Source organism: Salmo salar, chromosome 04 (assembly GCF_965601325.2).
Source record: "Salmo salar chromosome 04, fSalSal1, whole genome shotgun sequence".
Classification (NCBI taxonomy): domain Eukaryota; kingdom Metazoa; phylum Chordata; class Actinopteri; order Salmoniformes; family Salmonidae; genus Salmo; species Salmo salar.
Window position 1 is genome coordinate 76,713,502 of NC_138294.1, and position 25,163 is coordinate 76,738,664.

General features: G+C 40.6%; 2 protein-coding genes across 3 annotated transcripts in view; one reads left to right on the top strand and one right to left on the bottom strand.

Moving 5' to 3' along the window:
• Nucleotides 1-1,274: 1,274 nt before the first annotated feature.
• nhlrc3 (NHL repeat containing 3) lies at nt 1,275-13,552 on the bottom strand. 2 transcript variants are annotated; one of them, XR_014392217.1, is made up of 8 exons: nt 13,345-13,552; nt 8,538-8,693; nt 8,156-8,306; nt 4,737-4,937; nt 4,179-4,270; nt 3,723-3,862; nt 2,841-2,953; nt 1,275-2,697 (listed from the first exon to the last, which is right to left on the bottom strand). XR_014392217.1 is itself a non-coding variant. In XM_014197830.3 (7 exons), the coding sequence occupies exons 1-7, from the start codon at nt 13,435-13,437 to the stop codon at nt 2,442-2,444; spliced, it is 1,062 nt and encodes a 353-aa protein (XP_014053305.1). In that variant the 5' UTR covers nt 13,438-13,552; the 3' UTR covers nt 1,275-2,441. The 2 variants fall into 2 exon arrangements, 1 of the variants encoding a protein (XP_014053305.1); XM_014197830.3 differs by lacking the exon at nt 3,723-3,862.
• Nucleotides 13,553-13,582: 30 nt separating this feature from the next.
• Nucleotides 13,583-25,163, top strand: part of LOC106603771 (uncharacterized) — a 34,797-nt gene continuing 23,216 nt past the window's right edge. Inside the window, exon 1 of the mRNA XM_014197831.3 lies at nt 13,583-13,856. Within this exon, the coding sequence (XP_014053306.1) occupies nt 13,664-13,856 (193 nt within the window). The 5' untranslated portion in view covers nt 13,583-13,663. The remainder of the gene's footprint in view (nt 13,857-25,163) is intronic.

Below are 25,163 nucleotides of genomic sequence, written 5' to 3' on the forward strand. Positions count from 1 at the left end.
TCTTAGGTCAGTTAGGATCACCACTTTATTTTAAGAATGTGAAATGTCAGAATAATAGTAGAGAGAATCTTTTATTTCTTTCATCACATTCCCAGTGGGTCAGACGTTTACATACACTCAATTAGTATTTGGTAGCATTGCCTTAAAATTGTTTAACTTGGGTCAACCGTTTCAGGTAGCCTTCCACAAGCTTCCCACAATAAGTTGGGTGAATTTTGGCCCATCCCTCCTGACAGAGCTGGTTAACTGAGTCAGGTTTGTAGGCCTTGCTCGCACACGCTTTTTCAGTTCTGCCCTCAAATTTTCTATAGGATTGAGGTCAGGGCTTTGTGATGGCCACTCCAATACCTTGACTTTGTTGTACCAAAGTGCGTTCATCTCTAGGAGACAGAACGTGTCTCCTTCCTGAGCGGTATGATGGCCGTGTGGTCCCATGGTATTTATACTTGCATACTATTGTTTGTACAGATGAACGTGGTACCTTCAGGTGTTTGGAAATTGCTCCCAAGGATGAACCAGACTTGTGGAGGTCTACAATTTTTTTTCTGAGGTCTTGGCTGATTTCTTTAGATTTTCCCATGATGTCAAGCAAAGAGGCACTGAGTTTGAAGGTAGGCCTTGAAATACATCCACAGGTACACCTCCAATTGACTCAAATTATGTCAATTAGCAAGCTTCTAAAGCCATGACATAATTTTCTGGAATTTTCCAAGCTGTTTAAAGGCACAGTCAACTTAGTGTATGTACAATTCTGACCCACTGGAATTGTAAATAATCTGTCTAAACAATTGTTGGAAAAAATTACTTGTGTCATGCACAAAGTAGATGTCCTAACCGACTTGCTAAAACTATAGTTTGTTAACAAGACATTTGTGGAGTGGTTGAAAAACAAGTTTTAATGACTCCAACATAAGTATATGTAAACTTCCGATTTCAACTGTATTCTACTAAACCAGAGTTCTAACAGCATTTTGAGAGCAATTACTGTGGATTGATAATCTAATTAAATTTGTCACTCAGACTGTAATTCCTGTTTTTGGTCTGTTTTTCTTTGCCTTGCTGTTTTCAGAATCCCTTTACATGAAGGGGTTGTGGATTCATCAGTGTAGGCTGCTGAGGACAGCTCATAATAATGGCTGGAATGGTAACAAACATGTTTTGGATACCGTTCCATTCACTCCAGTCCAGAAATTATTATGAGCCGTCCTCCCCTGGTATTCATGCATCAAAATAATGAGACAAAAGCCAGGGGAAGCTTTATCATGATGACAAAATTGGTTTTCAAAAAGTTTATTTAGATGTTATTTCTGTCAATCTTTACCCTTGAAAATGAAAGAACAACAAGCAACATAAAAAAAAATGATGCCGAGCATGACTAAGATATGGCACAAATAAAAAGCAGCAGAAACAAATCACAGTACATTCATACAATCAAAATATGATATGCATATAACCACAAACAATATTCAGGGGCAAGCAATGTAAACATTTCCCCATAAAATAAGATTTGTTCCCCAGAGTAAAAACACAAAAAAGACAGTATGATATGACTTGTAATTCCAATGAAACCATATGCACACACACGCATAATAATGTTATGCTTTGCATTGAAAGCTTGTGTTATGCATTGAAAGCTTATGTTATACACTTTCAATGCAAAACCACACATTTCATATATCACGACACTTCCCCTGGCAAAAGATATACAGGCTAGCGGATGAGACCAAACCCTTTCAAATCTAATCTGAATAGCACTGGTCATATTACTGTGATCAAACATACTGCAAGTAAGAAAACAAGTTTCTAAACTTGATAGTAGTAGTACCTCATACAGCACAAGTCACTTTGACGCTTTTAAAACATAGCTGCATTAAAGAAATTCAAATTATTGTTCTTACAACCATTTCTTTCATGCAATTAAGTAACAGGATCATGAGGTTTGGTTAACATCAAGCCGCTAACATAAGTGACCGGTGAGATTGGTTAGTTGGACATGCAATACTTTTCTATACCTCCATAAGAACTAAACAGTAAACATAGAGCTGGTTAAGAGTTCCTGATTGGCGTAGCACGTTACATACAAAGGACTTTATGCCTTAGTGAGCCTGGGGTAAATAAGTATTCAAATGAGCAGTATGGGGAGAAAATGGCATCTTTGATTTGTCCAATAAATGCTTGGCTTGGCTCATTTGAATCTATTTAAATATACATGTTAACTTCTCATCAAATGATTATGGTCGTGTTCCAGGCCAACTACATTGCAGACGTTGTACTGCATCAGCCAGTGGTTCTGTGCCCACGTCATAGACTGCGCAGTCGGGCATCAGATTGCTGTCATATGATGTGGTTAACTGATATGTTAAACACCAATCCAGGTGTTCTGAGATCTGTTTTGTGTCTGCAATGTAGTCCGCCTGGAACACGGCCTATAATAAAGTGCATCAACCATCCTGCAGGAAGCCAGTACCCAGGCTGAATGGGGTAAACTTCTGAGCCTGCTGGGCACCAATCTCAGCCACATACAGAGCCCCCGTCTTCAGGTCCAGGTCCACTAGGTGGGGCTTGACGTCTTCAGCCAATTGGATGACACTGACCACCTGGCACTGACCAATCACACCCACAGGTGGAGCCTCCAGTAGGGAGATCTGATTGGTGTTCAGCTGCACCACCACAAAGTACTTCTGGTCTGGTGTCAACCTATGGGGATAATTACTTACACTGAGTGTACATAACATTAAGGAAACCTTCATAATATTGATTTGCAGTTAGCAAAACCAGTTAGTCCATGAAAGAAAACAAAATAGGACTGACAGGTAAATCTTGGGACTATCACTACCAACCTAACAGAGTAGGGTGCGTCCTCATTGAAACAGCTTCCCCATGTTCCAAGCCAGTCTCCAGTCACAGAATTAAACACCTGGATTCGCTTGTTTCCTCTGTCAGCAACCCACACCTACGCAACACCACAACACACACTTACCATAAAATCCAAAGCTTACCATAAACCTCATAATCTGGCAGTGTGATTTCATTTGACATTTTTCTTAAATAATATGCATTATAAAGAGGAGACTACACTGAGTGTATAAAACATTAGAAACACCTTCCTAATATTGAGTTGCACACTTTTCCCCCTAGAACAGCCTCAATTCGTCGGGGGATGGACTATAAGGCGTGGAAAACGTTACACAGGGATGCTGGCCCATGTTGACTCCAATGATTCCCACAGTTGTATCAAGTTGGACAGATGTTCTTTGGGTGGTGGACCATTCTTGATACACACAGGAAACTGTTGAGTGTGAAAAACCCTGCAGTGTTGCAGTTCTTGACATACAAACCGGTGTGCCTGGCACCTACTACCATACCTCGTTCAAAGGCACTTAAATCTTTTGTCTTGCCCATTCACCCTCTGAATGGCACACATACACAATCCATGTCTCAAGGCTTAAAACTCCTCCTTTAACCTGTCTCCTCCCCTTCATCTATACTGATTGAAGTGGATTTAACAGATGACATCTATAAGGTATCATAGCTTTCACCTGGTCAGTCTATGTCATGGAAAGAACAGGTGTTCCCAATGTTTTGTACACTCCGTGTATTTATGTAATGCCCAGCTTACTAAACTCTACTTAAATTAATCGCCTCCTTATTTATTTTATTTCACCTTTATTTAACTAGGCAAGTCAGTTAAGAACAAATTCTTATTTACAATGAAGGCCTACCCGGGCCAAACCAGGACGACGCTGGGCCAATTGTGCGCCGCCCTATGGGACTCCCAATCACAGCCGGATGTGATGAAGCCTGGATTCGAACCAGGGACTGCAGTGACGCCTCTTGCACTGAGATGTAGTGTCTTAGACCGCTGAGCCATTCGGGAGCCCATATAACGCATATAATTGAAGAAAAGTTTCACATTAAATTACACTGCAAAATTATAATGTTTACAGTATTTCTTGCACTTTGCACAATTCGTTTGCACTACGAAAATGTCACCATCAATCTGTATCAGGTACAGTTCTATAAAGTTGAGTGAGATGAGACTTCAGCTTGTGAAGCATTTCAACCACGAGCTGCCTGCTTAGACATCACTTCACAATATTGGACAATAAGGTTTTGAACTTCAAGTTGTCTTCAACACAGCACTGCTTGTACAGCAGAGTCCTGCACAATGCACCTACCCTTTGATAGTTATCTACTGCCACACTATGGGGGATGTAGAACTGTGCAAGGCCCTGGCCCTTCTCTCCGTGCATCCATTGCACCTCCAGGTCTGTAGAGAAACCATATAGAGGTTATAACATGGATCACACCATGGCTATAGCATTATGTTATTTCAATGGGTAGTATCACCATTTTCTATGAATGGCCATACAAATAGAATTATCAGAACCTTAATGGGAATGTCCATTCTAGAAATTATATTTCTATGTAAATGGCATTTTGGAAGTGTGGCTCTGGCACAGAACGTAATGTTATAACCACAGAATGACATATAGAACTCATAACTTATTCTAGGCTCTCTGTGGTTAGAATGTCATCATCATGGCCTTCCCTGTAGCTCAGTAGGTAGAGCATGGTGTTTGCAACGCCAGGGTTGTGGGTTCGATTCCCACGGGGGGCCAGCACAGAAAAACAAAAATGTATGAAATGTATGCATTCACTACTGTAAGTCGCTCTGGATAAGAGCGTCTGCTAAATGACGTAAATGACGTAAATGTAAATGTAAATTTAATCACCTTTGGACAGTTTGATGAGGCGGTTGTTAATCCCTCCGTCCCCGTCCACTATGTAGATCTCCCCAGAGCTGTGGACAAAGATTTCAGCGGGCTGGTCAAACTGGAGCGGGTTGACCCCAGAGCCGGCTTCCCCCATTGAGCCCAGCACCTGGAGCAGCTTGCCCGAGGGAGAGTACTGCTTAATGGAGTGACCATACGGGCCTACAACAGATTGGATAGGAAAAGTACAGTAGTCACTCAAAACACAGACTACAGCAGCGTTCTAAGCAATGAGATAGCAGACAGGTCAAGGAGGCTCATATTTTGGGAAATAGATGAGGTTGTGTAAAAACTGTTTTCTATTAGGCAAGGTACTTTAGCTGGATCCATTGTTTATCAACCAGATGTGTGTATGACTAACAAGGTAAATACACCGTATTTTGTCAATACTAACGTGTTTAGTACATAGAATACGTTCACAATAGCGCTTATTTTAGTTTTCCGTTGCAAAATGTTGTCCATTGCGTGTCCTAATGAACACGACCCAGGGCCCGGTTTCCCAAAAGCATCTTAAAAAGCATATGCCTTTAAAAAGCAACAAATCCCTTTGAAAATGGCCTATGTGGCATCGATATGAGTCAGTTATTTTAGAGTCAAAATTGACTACAAAGTGTAAATAGGATGATTTTGGTCATGCAGTCAGTCTCGTCTAAAACAGAGTTTGGAACATCTGTGTGTCACACCGGTAAATTAAGGTTAAGTTTTGATTTGACAATGTCCATTTGCCCACTAACATAAGGTGAATACCTGGGATAGGATAAAGTAATCCTTCTAACCCCCCCCTTAAAAGATTTAGATGCACTATTGTAAAGTGGTTGTTCCACTGGATATTATAGGTGAATGCACCAATTTGTAAGTCGCTCTGGATAAGAGCGTCTGCTAAATGACTAAAATGTAAAAATGTAAAAAATGTGAACATCTGCGGTGATTGCTCTCTATCCAATAGCATAGACAGTGAGACAGATCTGCCCAGCAGCTCCGACTGTTTACATAAGACTACACTTCGTAAATGTTTTTACTTGAGAAATACTGCACCAAATACCTTGGTTAGATGCAAAATTGTGCATCTAAAACATCCTCGGCCAAAATGTAAAAATGTATTACAGATTTCATGAGTTCTTAGATTAATTCTGGGAATTTTGAGGAAGTGAAATAGGCTTCTGCATCTACAGTGTCTCATAGGGAACAAACATTAACCAAATGCGGAATCGGTCAAGAAACACACCTCTAAGACCGAAATCTAGTTTTCTAATGAGCGATAGAAAAACACGTGCAAATCGCCCTGTTCAGTGGCTCTTTATGGCTAAGTTCATCGTTAGAACCTTCGTAGGACCATCGTTAAATCTCTGAGTGGTTTCCCAAAACTATCGTTAACGTTGCACTTGAAAACACTCGTAATCTGAACCCTACATTAGACCACTTGTAGAACAGCTAAATGCGTTGTTAGATGCTTTTTTGCCCTCCCGCGTCACATACACAGAAGATCTCCGCTAAACATAGAACCACATGGTTTATCCTTCTCTCTGTGACCTCAATAACTTCAGAACAAAGTTGACTACATAAACAAAGTTGCCAATGTCTTTGCAATTGATACAAACAAGCAACATATAAAAATATGCTTCAAATACAAACCGAGATGACTGCATTAAAAGATAAACAAGTAAACTATGTTCAATCAATTGAGTTCTATTTGCTACTTGTAAGCTACGATCTGTAATTTGTCAAAAAATATTTAATGGTGCAGCCGAACATGTGCGCAACATGCAAAATCTGTGATTTAGAGCATTTTTATTGGGTAAGCATTAGAATATTTGCAGCCGTAGATAGTAATATCTCTATAGGAGCTGAAACGGCATCAGTATTGTGAAATACAGCGTATTCGGAAAGTATTCAGACCACTTCACTTTTTCCACATTTTGTTACATTACAGCCTTATTCATCAATCTACACACAATATCCCATTACTCACTCAGTACTTTGTTAAAGCCACTTTGGCAGTGATTACAGCCTCGAGTCTTCTTCGGTATGACGCTACAAGCTTGGCACACCTATATTTGGAGAGTTTCTCCCATTCTTCTCTGCAGATCATCTCAAGCTCTGTCAGGTTTGATGGGGAGCGTCGCTGCACAGCTATTTTTAGATTCTCTCCAGACATGTTTGATCAGGTTGAAGTCTGGGCTATGGCTGGGCCACTCAAGGACATTCAGTGACTTGTCCCGAAGCCACTTCTGCGTTGTCTTGGCTGTGTGCTTAAGTTCGTTGTCCTGTTGGAAGGTGCACCTTCGCCCCTGTCTGAGGTCCTGAGCAGGTTTTCATCAAGGATCTCTCTGTACATTGCTCCGTTCATCCTTGCCATCGACCCTGACTAGTCGCCCAGTCCCTGCCGCTGACAAACATCCCCACAGCATGATGCTGCCACCACGCTTCACCGTAGTGATGGTTCCAGGTTTTCTCCAGACGTGACGCATGGCATTCAGGCCAAAGACTTCTATCTTGAGATGGGAGAACCTATAAGGACAACCATCTCCACAGAGGAACTCTGGAGCTCTTTCAGAGTGACCATCGGGTTCTTTTTTAGGAAGAGTCTTGGCGGTTCCAAACTTCTTCCATTTAAGAATGACAGAGGCCACTGTGCTCTTAGGGACTTGCATTGCCTCAGAGATTTTGGAGTTCCCCAGATCTGTGCCTCGACACAATCCTGTCTCGGAGCTCTACGGACAATTCCTTTGACCTCATGGCTTGGTTTTTGCTCTGACATGCACTGTCAACTGTGGTACCTTATACAGACAGGTGTGTGCCTTTCGAAATCATGTCCAATCAATTTCATTTACCACAGGTGGATTCCAATCAAGTTGTAAAAACATTTCAAGGATGATCAATGGAAACAGGATGCACCTGAGCTCAATTTCAAGTTTCATAGCAAAGGGTCTGAATACTTATGTAAATAAGGTATTTTTTTAATAGATTTTTTTTATAGATTTGCAGACATTTCTAAAAACCTGTTTTGCTTTGTCATTATGGAATATTGTGTGTAGATTGATGAGGAACATGTTTTATTTAATCAATTTTAGAATAAGGCTTTAATGTAACAAAATGTGGAAAAAGTGAAGGGGTCTGAATACTTTCCGAATGCACTGTAATTACAATGTTGAGGAAAGAGCTGAATGAAGCTGATCCGAAAGCAGCACTCCCTTCCTTTTGATCCTATCAGTATCGACACATACTCCAACGACACACTTAGCAACCATTCTCTCTGCATGGTGTTTTGGGAAACGCATGCTACATCTTCAGCCGCTGTAGGAAAGGTGCATCGTTACACTCATAAGCTTAAGTTCCATCTCTATCGGGAAACCGGGTCTAGGTCTGCTGTGAGGCCTCACCGTTTCCTACGTCCGTGACCCACACGGTGGGGTTGGTGGCGGCATCGGCCAAAAAGATCCCATGGGGCATCTCCAGGGTGCTCGTGTTCCAGGCCTGTAGGAACTCTCCGTCTGTTGTGAACACCAGCACCTTTGGCACCGTCTCACCTCTCTGTGACATAGAAGTTTGGTTATTTAATACCTAATAGCCTACATTGCCATCTATTTTGTACAGCACATCTGTACTCAGCACTGTTTTTACAATGATAATGTTATGTTAATCTGTTTTTTTAAGCCTTGCTTTTTCTTTTCCCTTTGTCTCTTTAAGTTTTGTATCATAACACCATTGGTTATAAATCAAATACAGGACATCAAATACAGGACATCAAGATAACATACTGACCTGTGCAACATATACTACACCGGCATACTGGTTGACAGCCACTCCAAATACCTCGCCGCTGAAAAGCTCGGGATATTTGGGCCAGTTGATATCCAATTTGTACAGTGGTCGCCCAAGAAGTCTGTAATCTGGTTTTAGGCCAGATGTTTCCAATTGCTGCCAAAGAAACAAAAAACATTGCCTTATGCATTCTAATGGGAAATTATTGATTAGGCCTAATTATTTTGCTGTATTTGATTTACTGTTGATATGGATTGATATGTAATAAACTTGATGGTACAGTGCCTTCAGAAAAAGCATTCACTCTGCTTGACTCTTTCCACATTTTGTTGTGTTACAAGGTGGAATTAAAATGGATTTAATTGTCATTTTTTTGGCAACGATCTACACAAAATACTCTAATGTCAAAGTGGAATATATATTTTTTATACATGTTAGAATTTATGAAAAATAAAAGACTAATATATATTGATTAAATAAGTTAAATCAATACATGTTATAATCACCTTTGGCAGCGATTACAGCTGTGAGTCTTTCTGGGTAAGTCTCTAAGAGCTTTGCGCACCTGGATTGTACAATATTTGTACATTATTCTTTTTTAATTCTTCAAGCTCTATTAAGTTGGTTGTTGATCATTGCTAGACAGCCATTTTCAACTCTTGCCATAGATTTTCAAGACGATTTAAGTCAAAACTGTAACTAGACCTCTCAGGAAAATTAATTGTCGTCTTGGTAAGCAACTCCAGTGTATATTTGGTCTTGAATTTTAGCTTATTGTCCTGCTGGAAGGTGAATTTGTCTCCCAGTGTGGGAAGTAGACTGAACCAGGTTTTCCTCTAGGATTTTGCCTGTGCTTAGCTCTATTCCATTTCTTTTTATCCTCAAAAACTCCCTAGTCCTTGCTGATGACAAGCATACCTATAACATGATACAGCCACCACCATGCTTGAAAATATGAAGAATGGTACTCCGTGACGTGTTGTGTTTGCCCCAAAGATAACGCTTTGTATTCAGGACATTACTTTGCCAATTTTTTTGCACTTTTACTTAAGTGCATTATTGCAAACAGGATGCATGTTTTGGAATATTTTTATTCTGTACAGGCTTCCTTCTTTTCAAGCTGTCATTTAGGTTAGTATGGAGTAACTACAATGCTGTTGATCCATCCTCAGTTCTCTCTTATCAGTCATTAAATTCTGTATCTGTTTTAAAGTCACCATTGGCCTCATGGAGAAATCCCTGAGCGGTTTCCTTCCTCTCCGGCAACTGCGTTAGGAAGGACGCCTGTATCTTTGTAGTGTCTGGATGCATTGCTACACCATCCAAAGTGTAATTAATAACTTCACCATGTTCAAAGGGATATTCAATGTCTGCTTTTTTTACCCATCTACCAATAGGTGCCCATCTTTGTGAGGCATTTGGAAACCTCCCTGGTCTTTGTGGTTGATTCATTGCTTGAAATTCACTGCTTGACTGAGGGACCTTCCAGATAATTGTATGTGTGGGGTACAGAGATGAGGTAGTCATTAAAAAATCATGTTAAACACTATTATTGCACAGAGAGTGAGTCCATGCAACTTATTATGTGCCTTGTTAAGCACATTTTTACTCCTGAACTTATCTAGGCTTGCCATAAAAGGGGTTGAATACTTATTAACTCAAGACATTTCAGCTTTCCATTTTGTATTAATTTGTAACAATTTCTAAAAACAAGATTCCACTTTGACATTATGGGCTATTGTGTGTAATGACAAAAAAAAATCTAGAATTAACCCATTTCAAATTCAGGCTGTAACACAACAAAATGTGTAAAAATTAAAGAGGTGTGAATACTTTCTGAAGGCACTGTATGTGCGGGGAGATGCAGACAGATGCATTCCATTGGGGGTAGGAAAACAGGATTTACCGTGTGTTTAAGTACCATATTTAATTAAGTTGTTTTCTATCGGTTGTAACTAAGTACTACCTTTGACCTGTTTAGCTGCCAGTATCAAATGTCTGCCAGTGTTGAATAACAGATAAAGAATCTGTGACACTGTGTGATTCTGTAGCAGCTGATATTGTGACTTCCTTCAAGCCTCTCAGGCTGGTGTTTAAAGAACGTTCTGTAGTGTATGGGCCAGACATTTTCATTAGTACTGTTCTGGAGGTGTCTCCTTGTTGCAACTTGTAATAAACCGGACAGATTTTTTATTGATATTATCAACGACTGCTTTCTTTTTTTATTCACCTGAAAATCCCCTTTACACATTCCAAGATAAAAAAACATGTATTTATTCAGTTTCATGATGGTTCCCACAAACAAAGTTTCTAAACCCAGAGGCGCAACAAAGCAAAACTTCCGGGGAATGCTTGAGATCAGAACAAGCCGGGGTTTGGGATTTGAGAAGTCAATGACAGAAGTGAAATATTCTTCCTTAGTTGTTAATTCTCTCAAAATCTAAAGGCACAACCTAGATTCGAGCCAATATCCTAAGTAGCTAAACAAGTTATTACTCCAACCTTGTGAAATTGACACGTTTTCATTTTGGTCAAAAGCAATTTTATATCGAAGGAGTGTCTTTAATTTTTGACGGCCTGCACATTCGCAGTTCGGCGCCAGACAACCTTTAGACCCGATGATGTGTTTCTGCATTAGCTTATCACAGACAGAAGGGGTAACCCAGACACGTCACAAGGCTATCAAGCTGAAGCATCCGTTTACAACGTTTTCTCACCACCAAATGTGGTAGTGAGTGGAAGTCCAGTCGCAGGTAGTGGGAGAGGATGACACTAGGTGAAACTGGGCCGACATTCTGCACATTTTGTCATCTATGAAAAATCTGATTTCAATCAATTTTTCTGTTCCCAAAACTAAAAACTCTGTTCAGAACACAGTGTACAAAGTTTTACGGAGTCTATGCTTTTCCAAAGTTGAAAAAAAATGTGTTTTTAGGAGTGCAAGGTCGAATTGAGTTTGTGCAGTTTTCATACTTCACAGGTGGTGTTCCCTAATGGAAATATACAAATACATGCTCAAACCTGCCCTACCTCCTTGCTTGTTCTGCCCACTATGCTTCATTTGCTCCCACTGTAAACGACACAGATTAACTATTTTTGGTTTAGCTAGCCAACGTCACCATAACATCGCCAACAAGCGTGATCGGGGATTTATATTGGAGAAGCAGTTTCTGCCTATCTTCACAGTACCACAGTATCAGTCATAATACCCATAAAACCTAGCGGTCAAACAGGGAAATGGTTCCCATCAAACAAGTGTGTTCGCAATACTCCCTTAATAAAAGACCTTCGCTTCAGAAATTAGAAAAAAAGCTTCAATATTACTGTATGTCCATTTTGAGATGCTGTGGTGAGTATACACTTCCTGAAAATAGTCAGAATTAATCAAAGATAAAATTAATGACAGATTTCTTGAGTTGACATTTTTTCAGAAGAGATCTTAGTTGCGCAATTTTACATCTAAGATGTTTGGTGCAGTAAATTAAAAAATGTGCATGAAAACGAGTCGTCTCTCATTGAATGACAACAAAGTCTTAATTGAAGAATCCCTACTGTTGACCAATCACAGACAAAGGGGTGTAGACTTCGGCTTGCCACTATAAAAAAATGGGTGCCCAAACAGCCGAAAAAAACCTCACCGAAGTCCAAAACGTCACAAAATATTGTCATATTATATGTACAAACTCTACCAAACTGTTTCGTCTGGAAAGCAAGCGGTCACCTTTACCCTGCCGTGACGTTTTGATAACCGTTTAAATCTCTCTAGTACAAGGTGATTTATCAATATATTCACCTGTACCCCCCCCCCCCCCCACAAAAAAAGAACTACTGATTAGCTGCTAATGTGGCTATCATAAAGAACCACAAATACCATGATTGGAAGAGACTGCTGAATTGAGGCAAAGGTAACAATGTCTGAATTAACTATCTAATATCTAAATATAGTAATGAATAAATTAGCTACATTTTTTTAAATTGACAATTCTGTTAACTGTCTTGCGCAAGTTTTAAATTGACATAATACCTGTTAGCAAAGGTGTCAGCTAGAGATGACGTGCAGGAGCTTGTAGGGATTTGTAGTTTTGCATGATGTCTACTTTGATGCTAATTAGCATTTAAGAATTTGAGATTAAATAGAGCCGAATATATTGATAAAAATCACCTTGTCCGAGAGAGAGATTTACATGGTTATCAAAACGTCACGCCAGGGTCAGCCTACACAAAACACAGTCCTTACTTGAAGTGTTTCTAAAATCCCCAAAGGGTAAAATTAATGCTAGAAATCAATTGGAACCATTTCCCTGTTTGGCCGCTAGGTTTTATGGGTATTATGACACTTCCACTGTGGGGTTTTATACTGTACTGTCTTTGGGCTTGTTCTACATTGCATCCGACTGATTCATCTCCAAATCATTTTGCACAATAATGAACTACTCATTAATATTTGTAGATCAGTCAGTCACTATTTACATCATGGATTTGATGGTCTCAAACAGGGCCTTTACCACAACCCATCCCGTTGTTCAACTGATCGTTCAGTACAAAGACGTACTGAATGCAGCTCAGTATTTTGACAGGATATCTTAACAGGACAGACAGGATCCTGTTCTAAAACAGACAGTTTGTTCTGAACAGGGTTTTAAGTGAGAAATAATTTTGTAATCTATGTATTAGGGCACATATGACAAGTAACTATTGATTCTGGCAACTGTTAGCTAACTCAACAAGGGCAAGGAAGGACATGATGCTGACAGTCAGCAAAACAGGTAAGTCAATACCATAAAAACAATTGAAAGGAGCTACGTACCTGTGAATTTATTGAACCATATAATACCACCATAAGCAGAAAAAGTGTCCCCATTGTCGTCACTATCAAACACAAATGATTTCGTCTTTTCATGGGGAAACCTTGAAGGTTAACAATCAAATATATCGGGCGCTTCCACCCAACTAAGTCTTTTCGTCTGATTCAAAGGTGCTAACGCCACTTCCTATTGTGATCACATGACGATGTTCGCGGATGAGGTCACGTGGTCTTGGGTACATTTTGTCTGAGAGGTTATTTCCATACGTAGCGAGTCTGCTAGCTAGAAGTGGTCAAGTCTTTTACATTAGGTCTTGCAAAAATGTCCAAACTACAGTTGTTGAATGTGTTTCTTACCAAGCGACTAACCGCGGTTGCTGTGGAGATATACGTAGAAGTGGAAAAAACGATAACAGAATACCAGGACGAAATTTCCAGTTCAAAGGAGGAGATCAAGCGTTTACGACGGCTGCTAGATTTGGTTTTCAGTCCGGAGATAAAATTACATCGAGCAGGTTTGTAGCAACTACTGTGTCGAGTCATGGTTTGAAGCATGTAATGTAGGCTACGACCCTAATGGCCAAAGTTACCGTTCATCGTGCGATGGTTGCGGCCATGGGGAGAAAGTGGGATTGGGAATAAGGGTTTCCCAAACATAGTCCCTGTAAACCGAGGTAAAGACAGTTTCAGGTTGGATATTCGCCTGCAGTTTTCCTTGCGTCAACCAACAGTAGTTAGGGACCGTCAACATAGTGACAAATCAAATTGTTCAAATTTCAATAGCTCTTTAACCATTACTCCTTACACTTTCAAAACTGGTTGTAGCTAACCCGATGGCATAGGCACACATTGCACATTCTTTAGTTTGTCCATTTTCAGCTCATGGTTTTACATACATTTTTCTAAATCTAACATTTCAATAGCTCCTTGGTCATGTGACCTAATGTCTGCTGACTACCCTTCTATATTGCACACTCTTGTTTGTGTACTGTAAAATCATGCAGTGTAACGTACATTTTTCATAGTTTCATATTTGCAATAGCTCTTTGGTCATGTCAATTACACACCTAAGAAGCATGCAGTGGATATACACCCATATTGCATAACCTCTAGTCATGTATCTTCTATATTGTTGTAGATTAATATTCGTTTGACAATTAGGGGGTTCAGTCCAGTGTTGTGTTTACCCATTTCTTTATTTATCTACAATAATTGGTAGTTGTAAGTACTTATTTTCCCTGTTTAAAATTTTTCCACAGTATTTAACAGTGGTACACAATAGGAGAGAGACAGATAATATCTCCTTTCGTCGTTAATATCAACCATAAAGGAAAAGGGCAAAGTACGAGAGTCATGCTATTAATTGTCCAAATCAGGGATGGAGAGTGAGCTAGTGAGGTAGGCTGCAGTGGGTATGCTGGTCAATACAGTAAATAAATGAATAAAAATGTAATATTGACAAATTAAACAAATTGTAGACCTTTAATCTTTTCCAACATGTCAATAGACACTTAATTAAAGTTAAGTATGAAACTTAATTGATGTACATTTCAGAGCCTCTTCAGTGTGGATTGGGTATACCATACATTTTCAACAACAAAGACTGCACTTCCAGTTTGTTCTTTACTCTGAACTCTTTTGTCTTCATTCCTAGGCACAGCACATGGAACCACCGTTGGCATGCAAAACATTCAATCAAAACAACAAAGCGTAACACGTTATAAATAATATCAAATATCAATGCAGAATGACGAATTAGTCATCCATTGTGTTATATCATAAATTGTCTTACATGCCGTCACTGTTGTCAAAAGATTATAAACATGTTTAAAAAAGTTACTAACCCAGTCAGTCTTTGGGCCACATCCAGGTTCTTTATCAGTGGCACACATGAAGCAGTTGTTGGCTTTGTTGAACTTTGAAATCATAGGCATGAACTGAACATATGGCTGTCCCACACAACTACATAAAAATAAAGAATTTACATTTACTTTGAATTAAATGTCATTACATACCAGACATTTTTAGTATATCCTCAGCCATTTATTTTCGCAGTTGCTCCATGTGTTTTTGAAGGTTCCATATCAATTTGGGAGGGGATGTTGGGGAAGTTCTGTGCAACTTCATTGGCCATCTACACCAAAAAATAAAATGGGTCAAAACTCTAATTGTCACATAACAGCTAACAATTCATTATTTAAAATATAACTATCAAACCTGCATTACAAAGACCCCACAGCTGAAGGTGTCCTGCTGCATGGTGTGAGTTATTTCCCCTCCTTTCCACTTTATGTCCGCCCAGTCGTCTTTTCCATGGCAGGATCTTCTCATTTTGAAGTATTCTCTTTTTTTATGTAAAAAAGAATGGAATTATGATTACTTATAGGCAAATGAATACACAAGCCAAATTTGTATACTGTTTTCCTTATCACTATAATCTAGTAGTAATTTATTAGTAGAGGTAATTTCCTTTTATGCCCCATTCTACACACAGCCTAAATTATAGGCACTGAACCTTTTACAGGACAATAATAAAAGTAGCATATAGGATCCAACCCTATCACAGAGTGAATAAATGTAGAGCGTTTGTAGACTTTAAAAAATATATATTAAGTGACAGTTTCATCAGTATGTGCTTAAAGAAAGTCATATCACAGATGACAGTGCCCACCAAATCTATGACAATAGAGGATGAATTGTAAACACCAAAGTGTGTTTGTCAAAATAATATCTGAAAATGTCAGTTGTTGAACATAATACTTCTATTTGCAATGGCAATTTATGATATATGCAGTTGAGGAATATTCCATGTACCAACACTACATGTAGGATGGACATAAGACATTTCCACATACAGTATTTAAAAAATAAAAAATAATCACCTTTTATTCAACCAGGTAAGCCAGTTGAGAACAAGTTCTCATTTACAACTGCGACCTGGCCAAGATAAAGCAAAGCAGTGTGACACCAACAACAACACAGAATTACACATGGAATAAACAAACGTACAGTCAATAACACAATATAAATGTCTATACAGTGTGCGCGAATTAAGTAAGATTAGGGAGGTAAAGCAATAAATAGGCCGTAGTGGCGAAATAATTACAATTTCGCAAATAAACACTGGAGTGAGATGTGCAGAAGATGAATGTGCAAGTAGAGATACTGTGGTGCAAAGGAGCAAAAAAAATGTATATATAAAATAATTAACAATATGGGGATGAGGTAGTTGGATGGGCTATTTACAGATGAGCTACGTAAAGGTGCAATGATCTGTAAGCTGCTCTGATAGCTGATGCTTAAAGATAGTGAGGGAGATATGAGTCTCCAGCTTCAGTGATTTTTGCAATTCGTTCCAGTCATTGGCAGCAGAGAACTGGAAGGAAACGCGGCCAAAGGAGAAATTGGCTTTGGGGGTGACCCGTGAAATTATACCTGCTGGAGCGCGTGCTACGGGTGGGTGCTGCTATGGTGACCAATGAGCTGAGATAAGGCAGGGCTTTACCTAGCAAGGACTTAGATGACCTGGAGCCAGTGGGTTTGACAATGAATATGAAGCGAGGGCCAGCCAACGAGAGCATACAGTTCGCAGTGGTGGGTAGAATATGGGGCTTTGGTGACAAAACGGATGGCACTGTGATAGACTGCATCCAAAGTTCTGGGACAGTGTAAAGTCCATGGAGAATAAGAGCACCTCCTCCCAGCTGCCCACTGCACTGAGGCTAGGAACACTGTCACCACTGATAAATCCACTATAATTGAGAATTTCAAAAAGCATTTTTCTATCGCTGGCCATGCTTTCCACCTGGCTATCCCTACCCCGGTCAACAGCACTGCACCCCCCCACAGCTACTCGCCCAAGCCTTCCCCATTTCTCCTTCTCCCAAATCCAGTCAGCTGATGTTCTGAAAGAGCTGCAAAATCTGGACCCCTACAAATCAGCTGGGCTAGACAATCTGGACCCTTTCTTCCTAAAATTATCTGCCGAAATTGTTGCAACCCCCATTACTAGCCTGTTCAACCTCTCTTTCGTGTCGTCTGAGATTCCAAAAGATTGGAAAGCAGCTGCTGTCATCCCCCTCTTCAAAGGAGGGGACACTCTTGACCCAAACTGCTACAGACCTATATCTATCCTACCCTGCCTTTCTAAGGTCTTCGAAAGCCAAGTCAACAAACAGATTACCGACCATTTCGAATCCCACAGCACCTTCTCCACTATGCAATCTGGTTTCAGAGCTGGTCATGGGTGCACCTCAGCCACGCTCGAGTTCCTAAACGATATCGTAACCGCCATCGATAAGAAACGATACTGGGTTGCCGTATTCATTGACCTGGCCAAGGCTTTCGACTCTGTCAATCACCAAATCCTCATCGGCAGACTCAATAGCCTTGGTTTCTCAAATGATTGCCTCGCCTGGTTCACCAAGTACTTCTCTAATAGAGTTCAATGTGTCAAATTGGATGGCCTGTTGTCCGGGCCTCTGGCAGTCTCTATGGGGGTGCCACAGCATTCAATTCTTGGGCCAACTCTTTTCTCTGTATACATCAATGATGTTGCTCTTGCTGCTGGTGAGTCTCTGATCCACCTCTACGCAGACGACACCATTCTGTATACTTCTGGCCCTTCTTTGGACGCTGTGTTAACAACCCTCTAGACGAGCTTCAATGCCATACAACTCTCCTTCCGTGGCCTCCAACTGCTCTTAAATACAAGTAAAACTAAATGCATGCTCTTCAACCGATCGCTCCCTGCACCTGCCCGCCTGTCCAGCAGCACTACTCTGGACGGTTCTGACTTAGAATATGTGGACAACTACAAATTCCTAGGTGTCTGGTTAGGCTGTAAGCTCTCCTTCCAGACTCACATCAAACATCTCCAATCCAAAGTTAAATCTAGAATTGGCTTCCTATTTCGCAACAAAGCATCCTTCACTCATGCTGCCAAACATAACCTCGTAATACTGACCATACTACCGATCCTCGACTTTGGCGATGTCATTTACAAAATAGCCTCCAATACCCTACTCAATAAACTGGATGCAGTCTATCACAGTGCCATCTGTTTTGTTACCAAAGCCCCATATACTACCCACCACTGCGACCTGTACGCTCTCGTTGGCTGGCCCTCGCTTCATACTCGTCGCCAAACCCACTGGCTCCAGGTCCTCTACAAGACCCTGCTAGGTAAAGTCCCCACTTATTTCCGCTCACTGGTCACCATAGCAGCACCCTCCTGTAGCACCCGCTTCTGCAGGTATATCTCTGGTCACTCCCAAAGCCAATTCCTCCTTTGGCCGTCTCTCCTACCAGTTCTCTGCTGCCAATGACTGGAACGAACTACAAACATCTCTGAAACTGGAAACACTTATCTCCCTCACTAGCTTTAAGCACCAGCTGTCAGAGCAGCTCACAGATCACTGCACCTGTACATAGCCCATCTATAATTTAGCCCATACCTCTTCCCCTACTGTATTTATTAATTTATTTTGCTCCTTTGCACCCCATTATTTCTATTTCTACTTTGCACTTTCTTCCACTGCAAATCTACCATTCCAGTGTTTTACTTGCTTTTTTTGTATTTACTTTGCCACCATGGCCTTTTTTGCCTTTACCTCCCTTATCTCACCTCATTTGCTCACATTGTATATAGACTTATTTTTCTACTGTATTATTGACTGTATGTTTGTTTTTACTCCATGTGTAACTCTGTGTTGTTGTATGTGTCAAACTGCTTTGCTTTATCTTGGCCAGGTCGCAATTGTAAATGAGAACTTGTTCTCAACTTGCCTACTTGGTTAAATAAAGGTAAAATAAATAAATAAAAAGTGTGAGATTGAGGGCATCTAGCTTTGATTGTTGGACGGCCGGGGTGTTAAGCATATCCCAGTTTAGGTCACCTAACTGAAAAAACTCTGAAGATAAATGGAGGGCAATTAATTCACATATGGTGTCCATGGCGCAGCTGGGGGCTGAGGGGTTCTGCAACAAGCGGCAACAGTGAGAGGTTTATTTCTGGAAAGGTCGATTTTTAATTTTTCAGCTTTGATTTTACCACTCAGAATCCAGAATGGATATGTCAATGAGGCCAGCACAGGATGTAATACACCCTTACAACAATCTATTTTTTGATCTTCTTGACTTCTTATCTGGTAAACTGCTGCTATGTGTCAAGAAAAGAGCCACAATTAGGGGTTCGTGTACTCCAGTAAAAAAGGGCTGGTTTAGATTCAAAACTATTGCCCTGTGTCCCCGTTCATAGGGGCATGAGAGGCTAGTCAGTGGTAGAATTGAGTTGGCACTTTATTGGCCCAAACACCCATAGACCCACAAGGTTGAGGTTACTCATGGACGGTAATTAGTAATATTTTTTTTTAATGCATTGTGTCTTCTAACTGTCCAAGAATAGGATCCAAAGTGTTAGGAAATATTTGATCCCATAAATACAAAGGAGGATGTCTCTCCTCATATCTCTGGCACTTCAGTCTGACTGTCAGACTGTGCACCACAGAGCCAATCAGAAGAGAATACATACAGGTCAACGGTGCCAATTGAAAGTCATGGGGTGTGTCTGTGCCTTTTGGATTACTCTCTCTTTACAGGGAACCCCTGTGGTTCCAGTCTGCTCTGCGCATGTCTGAAAGTGAAAAACTCTTGGCTGCTGGCTCTTTCACAGTATGTCATACATTCATAAGTGTAATACTTATTTATGTAAAATGCTAGTATTTATTAGATCCAGTACAATGGAATAACTAAGACCTGAATTTGATTGCAGCGTGTTCCGATTCCTTCTCTTTCTGTCCAGCAGGGTCAACCAAAAACACTTGGCCTGATGGTTCATGCAGATACTGGGGAAGCAATATAGAAATGTATTGATCCCTTAAATGATTTTAATATTAAATGACCCATATCACAACCCTCATACCTCTTCACAAAAAAGTACCTAAATCAATTTTGGAAAAAGGATTTTACTCACAAAAGACGTCGGAATTTATTTTCCCAGTTAGAAATAGTAGGCAATGCATCAAATAACTATTTTCATCAGAAAAACGAACCCTCGAATGCAATATTGCATTTTGTAAGTTGTCTGCAGGTGGCTTGTTGTGAATACACTCAAATATCAAGTCAATATCAGGTTATGGAAACTGCGTTCTAATACTCAACGTAGAAGGATTTGTCTTAATGTACAGTATATGAAAGTAATGGTATGAAAATGATTCTTTCACGTTATCAAGCTCACTGTGACCTTCAAATCACTGTCTATTACTGTGATTAAAAAGAGCATATGAAACATTGTTTTTCATGAGGCCTACCTGTGCGCCTTCCTTTAAGCACCTCTGTTTGAACACCTCTACTGTCCTTGATCCATACCACATACAGCCATTTGTGGATCTTTTCAGTGTCCATGTGAAAGATAGTTATTGCGAGGATGGAACATTTGTTGACTTAAATTTTTTTTTTTTTTAACACCCATGTAAAATGAAGGCCTGCAAAGCTTACAGATTTAAGTCTAATAGCATGAGATGAAAGTAGACAAACATCAGGGTGTGTGATATGAAGGTATAGTCAGTAGACATTCTGAACCTTGTTTGAGGTCAGTAGGTCACATGACCAAGGAGCTATTGAAATTCTACATTTTGAAAAATTAATGTAAAACCATGTGAGATGAAAATGAACAAACTAAAGGGTGTGTAATGTGTAGGCCCACTGAGTGGACATTCTGAACCCTGTTTGAAGTCACTAGGTCACATGACCAAGGAGCTATTGAAATTTGAATGTAAAAAAAGTTTGTACTTTGTTTACGCTCCATAACTAATTCAACTTGGAATACAAAATGCTGCTCACATTTCCACGTGTTTATTAGCTTTGGAAAGCGAATGAATGTCCGAATCGTGAAAATAAGACCTGTGCAATGTTGTACGCAATTTTTCCAACATCATGAGTCTTATTTGGAGTCTGTGGCTCAAGTGGTTTGAAAGCGCAAATATCCATCGAATATCCAACTTGAAACTGTCTTTACCTCAGTTCCCTGTAAATACCATTCTTTCCTTCAGAAAATCGCTCATCTGACACTGTAATTTAACATTGTTTTCACCAATGTTTTCCCCTATATCCACTAATTTACAGATTACCTCATGTAAGGGAGGAACTCATTTAGCTAGCACAATAAATTGAGAAGACGTATTTTCAACCAAAACATGTACCAGATTGTGTGGGACAGTCTTGCATTTTATCAACAAATTCAAATGCAACTAATTTAGATGTTTTGTCCAGTATTTCAGTCAGACATTTCGTTGCTTGCAGTCATGTTGTGTTTATGAAAATACATTTCTAATGATGTGGTAGCATGAAGCCCTACTGGTGATCAATGTTTTCTCGAAACTGGGCGTGCAGTTCCGCTGGGACTGCAGCGCAGAAGAAATAACAACCTGCACAGAGAAGCACGAGATTTAATTGAACTCCCCCTTAGTTAACAACGTTTCCCTTTACTGTGGGAGTTGTGATCGAATCAATAATATTTGACACTTGCAATGCAACATTCCGAAATAAATAAAATGATATTCAATAGGCTACATCTGTTGGTACAAACGTTGAGAAATGAAGAGGGAGTTTGCCAAAAGGCACCTAAAGGGCTCTCAGACCATAAGAAATAAGATTCTCTGGTCTGATAAAACCAAGATTGAACTCTTTGACCTCAATGTCAAGCGTCACATCTGGAGGAAACATGGCACCACCCCTACGGTGAAGCATGGTGGTGGCAGCATCAGGCTGTGGGGATGTTTTTCAGCGGCAAGGACTGGGAGACTAGTCAGGATTGAGGGAAAGATGAATGGAGCAAAGTACAGAGAGATCCTTGATGAAATCTGCTCGAGATCGGCCCAATCTGAGATCGTGAGAGAAGGTTCACCTTCCAACAGGACAACCACCCTACCCACACAGCCACGACAAGTCTCTGAATCTCCTTGAGTGGCCAAGCCACAGCCCGGATTTGAACCTGAACAAACATTTCTGGAGAGATCTAAAAACAGCTGTGCAGCGATGCTCCCCATCCAACCTGACAGAGCTTGAGAGGATCTGCAGAGAACAATGGGAGAAACTCACGAAGTACAGGTGTGCCAAGCTTGTAGCGTCATACTCAAGAAGACATGAGGCTGTAACCGTTGCCAAAGGTGCTTAATCAAAGTACTGAGTAAAGGGGCTGAATACTTATGTAAATGTGATATTTCTGTTTTTATATTGTTAATACATTTTCAAAAATTTCTAAAAACCTGTTTTTGCATTGTCATTATGGGGTATTGTGTGTAGATTGAGGGGGATAAAAGCAATTTCATCAATTTTATAATAAGGTTGTAACGTAACAAAGTGGAAAAAGTCAAGGGGTCTGAAAACTTTACAAATGTACTATACGTTTTTATTTATTTTTTACAAGTTCTCATTTACAATCACGACCTGGCCAAGATAAAGCAAAGCAGTGCGACAAAAAACAACAAAAGAGTTACACATGGGAGAAATGAAAGTACAATCATTAAACAATAGAAAAATCTATATACAGTGTGTGCAAATGGAGTAAGGAGGTTTGGCAATAAATAGGCTAATAGTAGCGAAGTAATTACAATTTAGCAAATTAACACTGGAGTGATAGATGTGCAGATGATGATGTGCAAGTAGAAATACTGGTGTGCAAAAAAAATTAATATAAACCATATGGGGAGGAGGTAGGTAGTTGGATGGGCTGTGTACAGCTGCAGCGATCGGTAAGCTGCTCAGATAGCTGATGCTTAAAGTTAGTGAGGGAGATATGTCTCCAACTTGAGCAATTTTTGCAATTCGTTCCAGTCATTGGCAGCAGAGAATAGGAATGAAAGGCGGCCAAATGAGGTGTTGGCTTTGGGGATGACCAGTGAGATATACCTGCTGGAGCGTGTCCTATGGGTGGGTGTTGTTATGGTGACCAGTGAGCTGAGATAAGGCGGGGCTTTACCTACCAAAAACGTATAGATGACCTGGAGCCAGTGGGTCTGGTGACGAATATGTAGTGAGGGCCAGGCGACGAGAGTGTACAGGTTGCAGTGGTGGGTAGTATATGGGGCTTTGGTGACAAGATGGCACTGTGATAGACTGCATCCAGTTTGCTGAGTAGAGTGTTGGAGGCTATTTTATAAATGACATCGCCGAAGTCGAGGATCGGTAGGATAGTCAGTTTTACGAGGGTATGTTTGGCAGCGTGAGTGAAGGAGTCTTTGTTGCTAATAGGAAGCCAATTCTCTATTTAATTTTGGATTGGAAATGCTTAATATGAGTCTGGAAGGAGAGTTTACAGTCTAGCCAGACACCTAGGTATTTGTAGTTGTCCACATATTCTAAGTCAGAACCGCCCAGAGTAGTGATGTTAGTCAGGCGGGCGGGTGCGGGCAGCGATCGGTTTTAGAGCATGCATTTAGATTTACTTGCATTTAAGAGCAGTTGGAGGCCACGGAAGAAGTGTTGTATGGAATTGAAGATTGTTTGGAGGTTTGTTAACACAGTGTCCAAAGAAGGGCCAGATGCATACAGCATGGTGTCGTCTGCGTAGAGGTGGATCAAGGAATCACCCGCAGCTAGAGCGGTGACATTGATATATATATACAGAGAAAAGAGTCAGCCCGGGAATTGAACACTGTGGCACCCCCATAGAGACTGCCAGAGGTCCGGACAACATGCCCTCCCATTTGACACGCTGAACTCTATCTGAGAAGTAATTGGTGAACCAGGCGAGGCAGTCATTTGAGAAACCAAGGCTGTTGAGTCTGCCGATAAGAATACGTTAACATGCATGAAACCAAGGCTTTTACGGTTACAGAAGTCTACAAATGAGAGTGCCTGGGGACACACTGGGCCTGGGTTAACCTTCACATCACCCGAGGAACAGAGGAGTAGGATGAGGGTACGGCTAAAGGCTAACAAAACTGGTCTCGTCTAGTGTGTTCGGGGCAGAGAATAAAATGAGCAGATTTCTGGGCGTGGTAGAATAGATTCAGGGCATAATGTACAGACGGGTATGGTAGGGTATGGGATCAGTGGAGGTAAACCTAGGCATTGAGTGACGATAAGAGGGGTTGTATTTCTGGAGGCACTAGTGCTAGGTGAGGTCATCGCATGTGTGGGAGGTGGGACAAAAGAGGTATCTGAGGCATGTTGAGTTGGGCTAGGGGCTCTGCAGTAAAATAAATCAATGATAACTACCCTAAACAACAGTATACAAGGCATATTGACATTACAGAGAGGCATAAAGCGAGGCATAACGCAATCATGGGTGTTGATTGGGAGAGCTAGCTAAGACAACGGGTAAGACAACAGCTAATCAGCTAAGTAAACAACACGTAAATGGCAATGAATGGGCAGAGAGAGTCAGTTAACTACACACAGGGCCTGAGTTCGAGGTTGGAGCCGACAGATAAACAAAATAAATAAAAATGGAGTACCGTGATTAATGAACAGTCCAGCAGGCATCAGCTATGTAGCCAGGTGATCATAGGGTCCAGTGAACAGCAATAGCCGAAACAGGGAAGCCGTTAGGTAGTCGTTACTACACTAGCAAGCGTAGTACTACGCTATATAGTACTTGCTGTATACATATAGCACCATTGAGGCATATAATTAAAAACCCACCCAAACTAGGCCTATCTGAAATATGAAAATGATAAATGAAATCACCAGGAAACAAGTGCTTTCTGGTCGCTAATCAGGATATCTGAGCGTGCCAATGCTGATGATTGGTCTACAGTCAAAACGCACAACTTTTTGGGGGGTTCTGAAGCTCAGATGAGATGTTTAGAAACATTATT

Bases quoted from the DNA above. Each gene is read 5' to 3' on its own strand.
- nhlrc3 (XM_014197830.3), bottom strand. From the start codon at position 13,437: ATGAAAAGACGAAATCATTTGTGTTTGATAGTGACGACAATGGGGACA. The intron at 4,938-8,155 runs GTGAGGCCTCAC...AATCTGTTGTAG, and splicing joins GGTCACGGACGTAGGAAACG to GCCCGTATGGTCACTCCATT. The intron at 2,954-4,178 runs GTAGGTGCATTG...GGTGTTGCGTAG, and splicing joins CAGTAGATAACTATCAAAGG to GTGTGGGTTGCTGACAGAGG.